At 45.9% G+C, this 13,921-nt stretch overlaps 1 protein-coding gene across 2 annotated transcripts in view; it reads left to right on the top strand.

The window, feature by feature from the left end:
- Window positions 1-13,921, top strand: part of FRMD7 (FERM domain containing 7) — a 44,949-nt gene that overhangs the window by 27,941 nt on the left and 3,087 nt on the right. For both annotated transcript variants that reach the window (XM_079962789.1, XM_079962788.1), the window contains exons 6-11: window positions 4,749-4,863; window positions 6,118-6,265; window positions 7,984-8,079; window positions 10,585-10,748; window positions 11,233-11,301; window positions 13,581-13,656. In XM_079962789.1, the coding sequence (XP_079818915.1) occupies window positions 4,749-4,863; window positions 6,118-6,265; window positions 7,984-8,079; window positions 10,585-10,748; window positions 11,233-11,301; window positions 13,581-13,656 (668 nt within the window). The remainder of the gene's footprint in view (window positions 1-4,748; window positions 4,864-6,117; window positions 6,266-7,983; window positions 8,080-10,584; window positions 10,749-11,232; window positions 11,302-13,580; window positions 13,657-13,921) is intronic.

Raw genomic sequence — 13,921 nt, 5'->3', positions numbered from 1 at the left:
GCGTCACTCTGTTGGCTCATGTCAAGTTTGTGGTCAACCAAGACTCCTAGATCCTTTTCACATGTACTGCTCTCAAGCCCGGTGTCACCCATCTTGTATTTGTGCCTCTCATTTTTTTTGCCCAAGTGCAATACTTTACATTTCTCCCTGTTAACATTCATCTTGTTTCTTTTGGCCCAGTTCTCTAATCTGTCAAGGTCGTTTTGAAGTGTGATCCTGTCCTCTGGGGTGTTAGCCACCCCTCCCAGTTTGGTGTCATCTGCAAATTTGATCAGGATGCCCTTGAGTCCATCATCCAAGTTGTTGATAAAGATGTTGAATAAGACCGGGCCCAAGACAGAACCCTGTGGCACCCCACTAGTCACTCTTCTCCAGGATGAAGAGGGACCATTGATGAGCACCCTTTGGGTTCGGTCAGTCAGCCAGTTACAAATCCACTGAGTGGTAGCATAGTCAAGACCGCATTTTACCAGCTTCTTTACAAGGGTGACAGGCGGACACCCAGGCAGTGATGGCATCGTCCATATTAGGCCACCAGACGTAACACCGAGCCAACGCCTTCATTTTGACAATTCCCGGGTGGGCCAACGTGCAGAGCCTCCAGGATGCGCTGACGGAGTCCCTGGGGAATCACAACGCGGTCTCCCCACAGCAGACAGCCGCGATGAGCCGAGAGTTCATGTTGTCTGGTTGCAAAGGGCTGGAACTCCGATGCAAAAGGCCCTTGTGGCCACCCCCTCCACACCCAGTTGAGCACCCGGCTGATGGTGCGATCCTGGGCAGACACGGAGGCCACAGTGGCAGCCGATACAGGCGCTGCCGGAAGATCCTCAATCAGGAGGAGCGATGAAGCTGGAGCCGGGTCTTCCACAAATGCTGGAAGAGGGCAACGGCTGAGGGTGTCGGCATGGCCCATCGATTTCCCTGGGCGATGGACGAGCCGGTAGTGGTAGGCAGCCAGGAAAACAGTCCATCGCAGCATGCGTGGCGAGAGGACCGGTGGAGTTGGACGATCACCGGCTAGGAGGCCCAGGAGTGGCTTGTGGTCAGTGATGAGGTCAAAAGTCCTGCCATAGAGGTATTCATGGAACCTCTTCACTCCAGCCACAAGTGCCAGTGCCTCCTTGTCGAGCTGGCTGTAATTCCGTTCCGTCGGAGATAGCGTCCTGGAAAAGTAGGCGAGCGGTGCTTCTCTTCCATCTGGAAAACGGTGACTAAGGACAGCACCGATGCCAAAAGGTGAGGCGTCGCAGGCAAGGACCAGCGGCCTGGATTCACTGTACTGTACCAGCACCCAGTCCGATGAAAGGAGAGCCTTGACCGCGTTGAAGGCCGCCGTCTCCCGATGACCCCAGGCCCAAGGCGTCTTAGTGCTAAGGAGTCGGTGAAGAGGCTCAGCCACTGTGGCTTTGTGGGGCAGGAACATGTTATAAAAGTTCAGCAGCCCCAGGAACACCTGCAACTCCGTCTTGTTCTTTGGGATGGGGGCCTGCTGGATAGCGCGGATCTTGGATGTGGTCGAGTGGAGGCCGGAGGCATCGATAAAATAGCCCAGGAACTCTACCTGTGGAACGGTGATCTGGCACTTCTCCCTCTTTACCTTGAGCCCGGCCTCTTGGAACCTGGTCAGCACGGCACAGAGGCGCTCGAGCAGCTGCTGGTGTGAGTCTGCGGATACCAAGACGTCATCAAAATATGGTACCACGCCCGGAAGCCCTTGCAGGAGACGCTCCATAAGGCTTTGGAAGATGCCAGGAGCCACACTCACCCCGAACTGCAACCGGCGGCAACGGAATGCCCCTCGGTGGGTGACGATCGTCTGGGCTTCAGCAGTGGCATCATCAACGGGCAGTTGTTGATAGGCTTGGGCAAGGTCCAGCTTAGCGAAGACCTTACCCTCACCCAGGGAATGCAGCAGGTGTTGGACAACAGGAACCGGATAAGCGTGCTGCTGAAGTGCCTTGTTGATCGTGCACTTGTAGTCAGCGCAGATTCTCACCGACCCGTCTGGCTTGACAGGCGTGATGATGGGGGTTTCCCACTTGGCGTGGTCAACCGGCTCCAAAACTCCTTGGGTGATCAGTTTGTCCAGTTGTTCGTCCACCTTAGCCTTGAGAGCAAAGGGAACCCGGCGTGGCTTTAGCTTGATGGGGGCGACTTGTGGATCAAGGCTAAAGGAGATGGGCGTACCTGTATTTTGCCCCAAGGTGCCGTCAAAAACCTCGGCAAAGTCTTTGACCAGACTCTCAGTCTCTGCGTTAGAGATGCAGTTGATGCCGGTGACTTCCAGGCCGAGGGCATCAAACCAGTCTAGCCCTAGGAGGCTTGGCTGCTGACCTTTGACCACCACCAACCAGAGCAGGCCCGAAAAATCCTTGAAGGCGATCCGGAACTGGCCAACGCCTACCACGGGAATGTCGTTTCCCTGGTAGTCTCTCAGGTGTACGCGGTGAGAGTCGAGTTGCCTTTTGGACACTCTGGGTACCAGTCTTTTGATGGTGCTCCAAGACACGATGGTCAGGGCAGACCCGGTGTCAATCTCCATGTCACATGGAGCTCCTTCAATGAGCACTGTGACGTTCAGCTTGCGTCACGTAGGCGAGTCGGTTTGGCCAATCGTGGTTCCAGACGGGCAGCGGCAGTTGGTGAGAGCGAAACAACTTTCCTTGGCAGACTGGAGTGAAGACTTGGACTTGCGAGTCGGTGAAGGGGGGGTGTCAGACGGAGCCGATCGGCAGACCTTAGCGATGTGGCCCCTTCTGGAACACTTCCTACAGATGGTGTCTCTGAATCGACACTTGGCACGGGAATGGTTGCCTCCGCAGCCGGCACATTCTGGTTGGCCCTTGGACTTCTGTTGGAACTTCCTGCGCTCCCGCTTTGTCTGGTGCACGTCATCGTCTTCACTGGAGGATGCCTCATCACTGCTGGCCTCTTCATGATGCACCAGAATTGGCTTCCTATCAAGATGCGGGCTGCTGGACTTGCGGATCTCCTGGGCGGAGCGTTCAGCAGCTTCTGAGGCCACAGCCTCCTCAATGGCTTTCTGTAGCGTGAGGTCTGGCTTGGCGAGGAGACGCCGTTGCAGATGGGTGTCCTGGACCCCGCAGACGATTTGATCCATTAGGGCATCGTCTAAGTCTCGGAAGTCGCAGTGCATTGCAGCCTGTCACAGGGCGGTGGTGTAGTTGTTGATTGACTCCCCCTCTGCCTTGTTCCGGTGGTAGAATGCATGGCGGGCAGCAATCTTGGACGGCTTTGGTACGTAGTGGTTGCGGAGCTTCTCTTGGATCGTGTCCCGCGGTGTTGCCTGGACTGCTTCAGGCGCAACCAATGCTCGGGCCGTCTCAAACACCTCAGGCCCACAGAGGCTGAGGAATAGGCCCCACTTCTGCTCCTTTGATACTTCTGTCAGCTCATTGGCTTGGAGGTAGCAGTTGAACCGAGCGAGGTAGGAGTCCCATGATTCAGAGGCTGGCGCAAACGGCGGTAGAGGCACAAGTGAAGCCATGATTCCGATGCCGGCGTGAAGGGCGATGGATGGAACACAGTGCTCTAGCCAGAACAGTCAGCTCTGAATTGGTTCTGTCCAGTGATTTCGCTCAGTGATTTTGCTCAGTGATTCAGCTCAGTGATTCAGCTCAGTTCAGAGGCTGGCCGCATCTGGCTGTGCTCTGATGTCCATCGATCCCATCCTCGTCGCCAGTGTTAAGTTGTGGGTTGACATAGCAGACGACACAGCGATTTCTCCAAAGCAGCTCTTTATTTTGTAAGCTGGAATAGAACTGACTAGCAAACAGCTCAGCCGGCCTGCTTTTATAGGCAGCCGGCTGTCAACATTGTAGCAACAACAACCCAGAGTTTCCCGCCTAAAATAACTGACGTGGACCTGAGTGAAAACTATCTACAGACCTGAGTGAAAACTATCTACAGTATCCCCCTGCTGGCCCAGGGTGAAACTTCACTACATAACAGTGTGCATAAGGATGCATGCATTAATGAAAATAACAAACAGATATGCTTGCAAAAATGTATATATCAGAGTAAATGTGTATACCAGGAGGAGTTTGGATTAAGAGGCAGATTAATTTTCATTAGGACTTAAAAAAAAAAAAAGCTTTGCAATCTAATGTGAAAATGTAGAGAACTGAACTAAAATGAGAAACTGAATTTGACATCCCGAACCACAATTTTGCATTTTGTTCCAGGCCCAGCCACTGTCTTTCTTGGGTCTGGTTGGTTGTTTAGGGTTAAAAAAAAAGTTCCAACAAGCCTGTAGACTCTGTGACTGAAGGTCTTCCAAAGATGCAGCACTTGCTTTCTTCCATGTAGTCTGCATATCATCTAAATTCATTGCATATATTTTTCCAACTAAAAAGTGCTTCTTGAGAAGCCAGTTTCATATTGAAAAGAAAAGCTCATTGTAGATTGATTCTGCATTATGCCATTTTGAAAGCAGATGTTGGCAATCCCTGCAATGGGAGACATATTCACACCTGCCCAACGGCATTGTGGGTGGGCATAGTCCAAGACTGCAATTGCCACTTCCTTCTTCATTCACCTGGGGCGTGTGGAAAGAGGAAATGGCATGGGTGTTCAAGTGCACATCAAGCAGCCACAACCACCCAGGTGGAAAGCCGCATGATGAGGACGAGCATGAATGATTCCAGATTGAAACAAGCTATATTTTTGTGCTATAAACTAGTTTGTGTGTATGCAGCCTAAGTTTATATGGTTTCACATTGCAGCGGCCCTGGGAGATTATCACGAAGAAATGGATCAAAAGCACCTGGAAACGCACAAATATTTACTAAACCAAGAGTGTTTGGTGAACAAGATCATGCATTACCACAAGAAACATATGTAAGTCCTTGTTTTTTAACTACTTGTCACTTTCACCTTTGGCAGAACAGAATCTGGAAGCAGCACTATGGCTGCCGTTTTCTGCACTTAAATTCTGTGTAAGAAAATGTGGATACTACAAACTGTATAAGTTGGGCAAATGAATTCTGCAGCTGCCCTCCCCCTTCAAGCACTACAAACATTATTCAACTATTTTCTTGGTTTCTGAAATCTCAGCAAACGCTATTTGTGTGCCCCTGTGAGTTTCTAGCTCTACACACAAGAAACAAAACAAAACACAGATTCTCAGGGAGTTGTATGGTGTTTATATCCTGTTCTGTGCCTTCTGCAGAATATTTGCCAATCAAGTGTTTTCTTCTATCAAAACAGCAGTCTGAGATGTTCTTTAATGATGTTTTGTTTTTACATTTCATAATGTTGTTGAGATGATGCTTGTTCTTCCCCACATTTAGGTCTGACATTTCCACTGTGATGTTCATGGTGGTGTTCATTTATCCATACCACCAGCCTGGGTTAATCTGAGAGAGAGTTACTGACCCAATGTCTCCAACTAAGCTTCACAGGCCAAGTGGTGATTTGAACCCAGGTCTGCTGACCAAATCTGACAACCACCCCAGACCCTGCGATCATCATCTGAGGCCCTTTTTGGTGTGCTTCCTCCACAAGAGGTCTGGAGGGGGGGCAACACAAGAACAGGGCCTTCTCTGCAGTGGCTCCCTGTTCGTGGCATGCTCTGCCCCAGGGAGGCTCGCCTGACACCTTCATTATGTATCTTTAAGCACAAGGCAAAAACCTTCCTCTTCTCCTAGGCCTTTGGCTAATTAAACTATCTGTAGCCTTTTGAACTGTAATTATTATTATTGTTGTTATTATTATTATTATTATTATTATTATTATTATTATTATTATTTGTACCCCGTCCATTGGCTGGGTTTCCCCAGCCACTCTGGGCAGCTTCCATAGAAACCAAAAATACACCAAAAATGTGGTGGGGAGTATTGTTATTGTTTGTTATTATGATATATATTTCTGTGTTCTTATTTTGTAAACCACCCTGTGATCCTCAGATGAATGGCAGTATAGAAATTTAATCATCATCAGTGACTACAACAACTCCTAACAAGGATACTCATGGTTAGGAAAAGCACCCCACACATCTGGACTATGGGGGATTTGAATGTGGAGATGGGGGAGAATCCCCTGGATGAGCCTTTACTTGATGGTGGTGCTGAAATACTAATCTTTTCTTTCTAGAGGCAAAACTCCTGCTGAATCAGATGTGCAGCTCTTGGACATAGTGAGGAAGCTAGAGATGTATGGGATCAGGCCCCATCCAGCCAGTGACGGTGAAGGGACCCAGATCAATTTGGCTGTCACTCACATGGGAGTCCTGGTTTTGCGGGTAAGGAGAACAGCTTCTCCAGTCAATGTTTCAGGAGGTAAATGCAAAGTTGCTACTGTTAACAGCATCCACAGCAAAGTGCCTTAGTGCTGCTGAAGCACTGCTTTTCTGCAATACGTCAAAACAAATTCAAAACAGAGATTCCACGCATCACTTCATATGATGCTTAAAAAAATATATGCAGTGCCCTTCTGTACGGCCCAAATCCTTCTATAATGAGTATTCAGTTGCCTGTTCCATTCAGCCAAGGTTGCTTGTATCGTTAATCAAACGCTTCCTGCTTGCAGGTTCAACTCATGGTATTAGCTTCCTGTTGAACATGGAAGGAGAAATTAGTGATGAATCTTGGGTGGTGCTTCAGCTTCTCGCTGCTCTGGGCTCACCCTGCTGTCATTGCTGTTTAAAAGAAGAGCCAGCCTCTTTCTCCAGCACCCTTTGATGTGGGCGTCTCCAATTCTGTCTCCCCCTGGAAACCAAAATGCTCCAATGTCAAAACTTGGCATTACATGGTAGCTAGACATCTCTTGACCATATAATCTTCTGCCAAAAATAGTCACCTAATTTTGGGGCAATTACGTGGTACTAAGACTCCACAGCATATTTGCAGAGCAAACACATAGTTTGGTTGGTGTTTGCTGTGTAATGTGGGCACTGAACGGCCCAGGCAGACACACTTCCAACTGGGGAAGAAGCCAGAAAATGAAATCACGATCCACCCAGTGTTATATATCAGCAGAGATCAGAGTTTTCTCAAGCTCAGGAGACCTAAACCTTCCCAGGTCAAGAAGAAATGGCAGATAACATAGGATTGCATGCACACTGGTCTCTGAGCAGAGAGAGACTCCAGGGGTGCCTGTGCTTTCCTAGGGTTCAGTTTCCTTTGAATGAAGGTCAGAGGAGACTGTGGTGTCTTTAGGATATGCATTTTTATTTACACATATATACAACCTGAGCATAGGATGGAACACAGATCTTTACCCTTTAGGTTTCCAGGGAAGCCCTAAGTTCACAGCCTTGGGCCCAGCCCAGAGTAGACATGCCTCCTGTCTCCAGCTTCTAGCATCAGCCCCCAAACTCACACATAAGCAGAAACCCTTGGCCAGGTGTTCTTCCTTTAGGATGAGGTGGCATGTAGCCAGGTGAGGTGGGGAAGGCCCACCCATTTGTTTCTATCACAACAGTGCAATGCCTTTGGAGATGGTAAATAGCAGTACTTAACTGGCCTGCCAATGCCGGTAGCTTAACAAAGGAAATGGTTTTGCTGGCTCAAAAGTCTCTTCACTTAGACAGGCAAGTTTGTCAGAATTACATACAAAAATGTGTTTCTTAGGAGAAATTTGCAATATAGTGCTGATGAATTTTCACTTGCAAAATAAATGTTCAAAATCACTTCATATGTGCAGTGAAATGAATTTAATTTTAGAAAAATGAACAATGGAAAAGAACCAAAATGGACTGATCCATCCAACCCCATTTTGGAAGAACAGCCCCAAACAGGCTGTTATTTGGGACTATTGCTACAATATTGCGAAGGATCCCCCTTTTTTCTCTTTTTGCATGCTGTTAACCCCAAATGTTCTTATTTTTCACTGTCAAACACTGGAGAGTTCTCCCACCACACAAACTGCAGGCTGCAAACAATGACCGTGTTGCACCATCCAGGCATCTTAGTCCAAAATGTTGTGTAACTCACACAGTGTGTCTATTTTTCTCTGCAGGGCAATACGAAGATTAACACCTTCAACTGGTCCAAAATTCGCAAGTTGAGCTTCAAGCGGAAGCATTTCCTGATCAAACTCCATGCCAACATTTCGGTACGGCCTAGGCAACTCTCTTCCCTCACATAGTTTTGTAGAATGTGGAGGCTGGCACTGCACTGGAATATGTTTCTTCACGTGGGACCATACTTCTCTTGAGAAGTCATTAGTGGCACTGCATTAATTCCACACAACACTGAATAGCCAGTGACATCAAACATACTGGAAGTTCAGCATGACCAAGAGACAGAATTTCCAAAATACCTTTCAAGCATTTTCTATAACCTCACTTAGCCAACTGGCCTGATTTATACCTGATTTATACCACAACATTTCTAAGGGTTTTCATAAACCTACTGGAAAGAGAATCAAAGAAACAATGGAGTAGACAAAAAGCGGATTTATTGATCCGGTGCATTTCCTACCCTACTAGTCCTCCTTCTGCAGTGTAATTCAGAGAACAGTGATTCAGAATTCAGATGTTCTATCTCTCTTGTCTCTTAAGAAACAGAAAAGATAGCTATTTTGCTCCACTTTTCACTGAATTTCCCTGAAGAAGGAGGATCAGTAGGGTCTGAAATGCATCAGATCAAGAAACCTGTTTTTTTTTGGGGGGGGGGGGCTTTTGTCGCTTCATATACCTAGCCTCTCATACACCTAGCCACACCTCCTGTATTTGTGCACAAGATAAACAGGAGAGAGGAGGCCGGCCCACCAACTGCCAGACATTGGTCTGCTTCCCCCTCCCACTGCAATGGCATCCTCAAACTGCAGTGATTTACTTCTCCTCCATAGGGAAATGAATGGCAGCCATTCAATAAAATCAAAGGGGGCACCGGGGTTGCAGGCAGGCCATGAGGATGGAGCTAAATCTGTTCCCTGCTTCTCACAACCATTAAGAATCAAAGGTGCTCCTATCTGCACAGCTCTTCATTGCTGATCATGCTACAGCATGACAGGGTGTTGAGTGTTCTGGGGAAATGGGATTTCCCACAGATGCAGCTTCATAGATAAAATAGGCTTCCGCTCTTAACCAGGAGACTTTTGTATCTAAAACATCTTATAGATACATTCCCAGATGCCTCAGTAACCTGCATCCAGTGTGGCATTTTGCGATCCCTCAGAATCTCACAAATGTGGGCTCAGATTCTGCTTCTGAGAGCCAGTGTGGTGTAGTGGTTAAGAGCGGTAGACTCGTTATCTGGTGAACTGGGTTCAATTCCCCGCTTCTCCACATGCAGCTGCTGGGTGACCTTGGGCCAGTCACACTTCTTTGAAGTCTCTCAGCCCCACTCCCCTCACAGAGTGTTTGTTGTGGGGGAGGAAGGGAAAGGAGAATGTTAGGTGCTTTGAGACTCCTTAGGGTAGTGATAAAGTGGGGTATCAAATCCAAACTCTTCTTCTTGTTCTTGGCTAAATTTATAGTGCTGATTCTGGTAGGTTGTGGTCATTGTATATGGAATGGCCTGGCTTCCATCTTACCCGGCATCAAGGCAGCACTTTTGGAAGGTCGGGGTGGGGGGGATTTGGAATGAGACGCAATTGCTCACATCTTGGTAAAAGTGTTGTGGCTGCCAGAGCAAAGAGGCTACTATGGCCAGCACAAAAAGAGGTGACGGTGCTCTGTACTGGTGGGTGCCATCACACAGGAAAATCACTGCATAAATGTGTTCGGAGAACTAATAATCAGTGATTCTAGATTTAGGTAGGTAGCCGTGTTGGTTTGATGCAGTTGAAATAAATAAAAAAATTAAAAAATTGTCCAGCAGCACCTTAGAGACCAACTAAGTTTGTTCACGGTGTAAGCTTTCATGTGCATACACACCTCTCTAAGGTGCTACTGGACAATTTTTATTTTATTTTTATTTAATAAACAGTGGTTAGATTATTGGTCTAGGCAGTGCTTTTTTTTATAAAAAAGCGTTTAGGGGTACTCTCATTTTCCTATTCATATTGAAATACTGCCCCTCAATGAGGCCAAACTTAGATTCATAAAATGTTTAGAGTATGTGTCCCCCTGGACTGGGTCTAGGACTTGGGAGACCCGGGTTCAAATCGCTGATCACTCACTCACTCACTGGGCGACTTTGGGCCAATTTTTGTATCTCCACCTAACCTTCCTCACAGAATTATTGTGAGGATTGCAAAGAGGATGTAGAAGCAGAGAAATGTGTGCTGCCATGAAGCGCTTGGAGGAATGAGGGGGTATGATACAATAGCAACTTAGGAGCAGAGATGAGGAATCTCCTGATGTTGCTAATTATTAACTGCATTGACGGGAGATGGAGACCCAACAACCTCTGAAGGTGTGAACTGGTCTTTGACTGTAATAAATTATCTATCTATCTAACCTCTGGAGGGTGTTCTTCCCTTCCCCATTTCATCATCTCAACAGGTAGGCTAGGCTGAGAGAAGTTGGACTAGAAGTTGGAGAGAAGTGAGCTTCATAACTAAGTGGAGATTTGAACGCTGGTTTCCCAAGTGTGTGGCACACTAACCACTACACTACATGACACTGTGACACATTCTCTCTCTCTCTCCCATCCCTACTCTCTGCCTCAGGCCTTGTGCAAGGATACACTGGAGTTCACCATGGCAAGCCGAGACACTTGCAAAGCCTTCTGGAAGACCTGTGTGGAATATCATGCTTTTTTCCGACTCTCTGAAGAGCCAAAGTCAAAACCCAAAGCCTTTTTGTGCAGCAAAGGCTCCAGTTTCCGATACTGGTAAGATAGGAAAGACATTCTGACCTACAATCATATTCAGGAACTAAGTCAACTGAAACAAATGCACATTTCTCTCTCCCCCCCCCCCCCAGTTTACCCCACTACCTTGGCGGGGGGGGGTGTGGAGCCCCCCCACACATTGGGGGTTTGGTACAAGTAATGTAAATCACCATTATTCATGTTGCCCAACAGAGGAATCCAGCGCAACAGTTGTGCTAGTGGAAAACTCATTGTGTGCTGCAGATCACACCATCTATTGGGCAGTAAAGTTTCCAGCAACCTGTTTATGCATGCGCATGAGCTTGTGCAATGGTGTTCCGCTGGCTCAAAACATTTTGCCAGAGGAGCAAGTAATACCCCTCATATATCCTGTGCTTCTGAATTTGCTGCTACACCACTGACGTAGTGTAAAAGTGAGCAACAGTAGTCTCGGGGAGAGAATGCCACAACTGTCTTCATATATTTCCTGTCCTTAAAATGGCAGCGGAAGGACTCAGCGGCAGCTGCTGGAACATGGGACAAAAGGAAAACTGAAGAGCCTGCCCTTTGAGAGGTATGATCTTTCCATAATAAGAACTCCCACTTTCTTGCCAGGGTTCTGTTTGATGCCCTCCCTTCAAGCTAAAAGCCTGGCAGTGAAGTTCTCAAGAGCAGAGTTGCCCCATATATAATTCCAGTAGGAGTTTACTCAGAGTTGACTAACTTCGTGAATTTTTCACAGAAGTGAAAAGTATATCAATCTTCTAAATGCACAAGTGATTTCAAAGGGAAAGCAAGCATTTTTTAAAACTCTGGCAGCAGCCACCCTGTGTTGGTACCTGCCTGCTTTTTATTGAAAGACCACTCCATTGGTTAAGTGTCACCACCGATAAGGCCCTCCTCCTCCATACCGCAGCTAAGTGAACATCTGTGCAAAGTTACATGGTCTGCAGAAGCTCTCCAGCTGATTGTACTGATCTGGGAAGCCTGCATGGGAGAAGGTGACCTCTTATATAGCCTAGGCCAAAACTGCTCAGTGACTTACTAGTCAAAGCTGGCTCAAAGTGAGCAAATTCTAACATCATCTAACAAGATGGATTCAGTACCACCAACTAAATGAAGTGTTTAAAATAGATAACAAAAAAGGTTTTGCAAAGGAAGTCTCAATATTGGACAGAGAACTAATACAAAATAAGACAAAAATAATTTCTAGGATGTATGGAATCTTACTGGAATGGGAGGTGAAAGACGAATAAGTTAAGGAAGTAATGGTGAAATGGGCAATAGATATAGGTAAACCTATTCAGTTAGCAGAAAATTGTGGAAAGAGAATTGGAGATTCACGGCATGTGAGAAAATTTTCTTAAGATGTTCTACAGATGGTATATGACACCTTACAAACTATCTAAAATGGATAGAACAAAATCAAAAATTTGTTGGAGGTGCAAACAAGCAGAGGCCACGCTGCTGCATATGTGGTGGACTTGTGATAAAATTAAGAGTTTTTTGGATATGGTTTGTGAAGAGCTGAAGAAAATATTCAAACAAACTTTTTAAAAAACACAAAAGCCTTTTTACTGGAATATTAGAGCCAGATATTGCGAAGGAAAATAAGAGAATTTTTCTTTATGTGACAGCAGCAGCAAGAATTCTAATTGCCAAAAATTGGAAAAATGAAACAATCCCAACAAAAAAAATAAATGGCAAGATAAGCTATTTGATCATTTAGAATTGGCTAAACTGACAGAGGCAATCAGAGACCAATGCAAACAAAAAATTCAAAAGGAATGGGGAAAATATAGTGAATACCTGAAAAAGCAGTGCCCTCAAAATAATACTTTGGCTTGTCTGGACTAATTTTCGCAAATAAGATATGGTGTAAAAATATAAGCTATAGAAGAAATCTAGAGAAGAGGAATTGAGAAAAAAACAGTTTATGAAGTATACAACTGGACTTGCGTTGAGGTTAAAGGAAGTCAAATAGAAATGAATAAAAATTGAAATAGGGGCGTATGTGTATTATTTGTCCTATATGTGTAGTTATATCTTTTTGTTTGTTTGTCTTGTGAGTGATGTCTGTATTGGTGTTGGTATAATAATAAAAGTTTTTTAAAAGGGAGCCAATTCTAAATTTGCCTACATCAAGCCTTTGATTGGGTGTGTTAAACCCTTTAAAAAATTACCTTAATATATTAGCAAGGCTTGGGGAAATAAGTTGCAGGATGCTTTAATTTCTCTCTCTGTGTGTGATTTCACTGAGATTTTTAAAAACTTGTGGAGACATATACAGAATGTCAGAAGGAAGGGAAAATAAATATTAGGACTGCTTGAACACTGCATAATATAAGGAAGGCTCATACAGCCCAGCGACCTGTTCTTCCCAGATGCCTGTGGGATACCTGCAAGCAGGACCAAAACGCCCCCCCCCCTCCTGCAACTTCTTGCCCTCCAGATTCAGAAGCACTGCTGCCTCTACCTGTGGCATCAGAGCGCAGCCATCCTGGCTAGTGGCCACCAATAGGCTCCTCCTCCATGGATGTCCAGTCCTCTTTTAAAACCATCCAAGTTGCGTGTCAAAAATGCTTTATTTTGTCTGTCTTGAATCTCCAGCTTCCTTGGATATCCCACAAGTTCTAGTGATATAAGGGAAAAACTTTTCTCTGCCCACTCCGTACCACAAATAATTTTATAAACTTCTAACATCACGTTTCCTCTAAAAATTCCCAAACAGTGCAAATGTTCTTCACAGGAGAGTCACTCTCCTTGAGCATTTTGGTTGGATGCTTTTATTTCCTTGCCATCAGATTTGAATTATATTGGACATTAACCATTGTCCTTTAATTTCAACTGCAGGAAACACTATCCCTCTCGGTACCATGAGAGACAGTGCCGGTCCTCACCAGACCTACTTACAGATGTTTCCAAACAAGTAAGTCATTTGGTCAGTGGGTAGGGGGGTGCAGAAATATGAGAAAAAGAAAGAAAAAGACTGGATCTCATCTATTTAGATTCAGGGTGTATGTTACTTTGGGGTGCAGGGGGGAACATACTTCCCCCTCCCATATAACAGGCAGCAGGGCTCCTGCTGCTTCAGTTAGGCCTCCACTCTTTAGTTGATTAATCCATTAGATCAATCAACGGAAATATTTCAATGAATCAGATGATCTTTAAAAAAACAAAAATGTGTAATATAT

This window comes from Podarcis cretensis, assembly GCF_951804945.1.
Source record: "Podarcis cretensis genome assembly, chromosome: Z".
Taxonomy (NCBI): Eukaryota; Metazoa; Chordata; class Lepidosauria; order Squamata; family Lacertidae; genus Podarcis; species Podarcis cretensis.
This window is presented reverse-complemented; position numbering and strand designations above follow the sequence as displayed.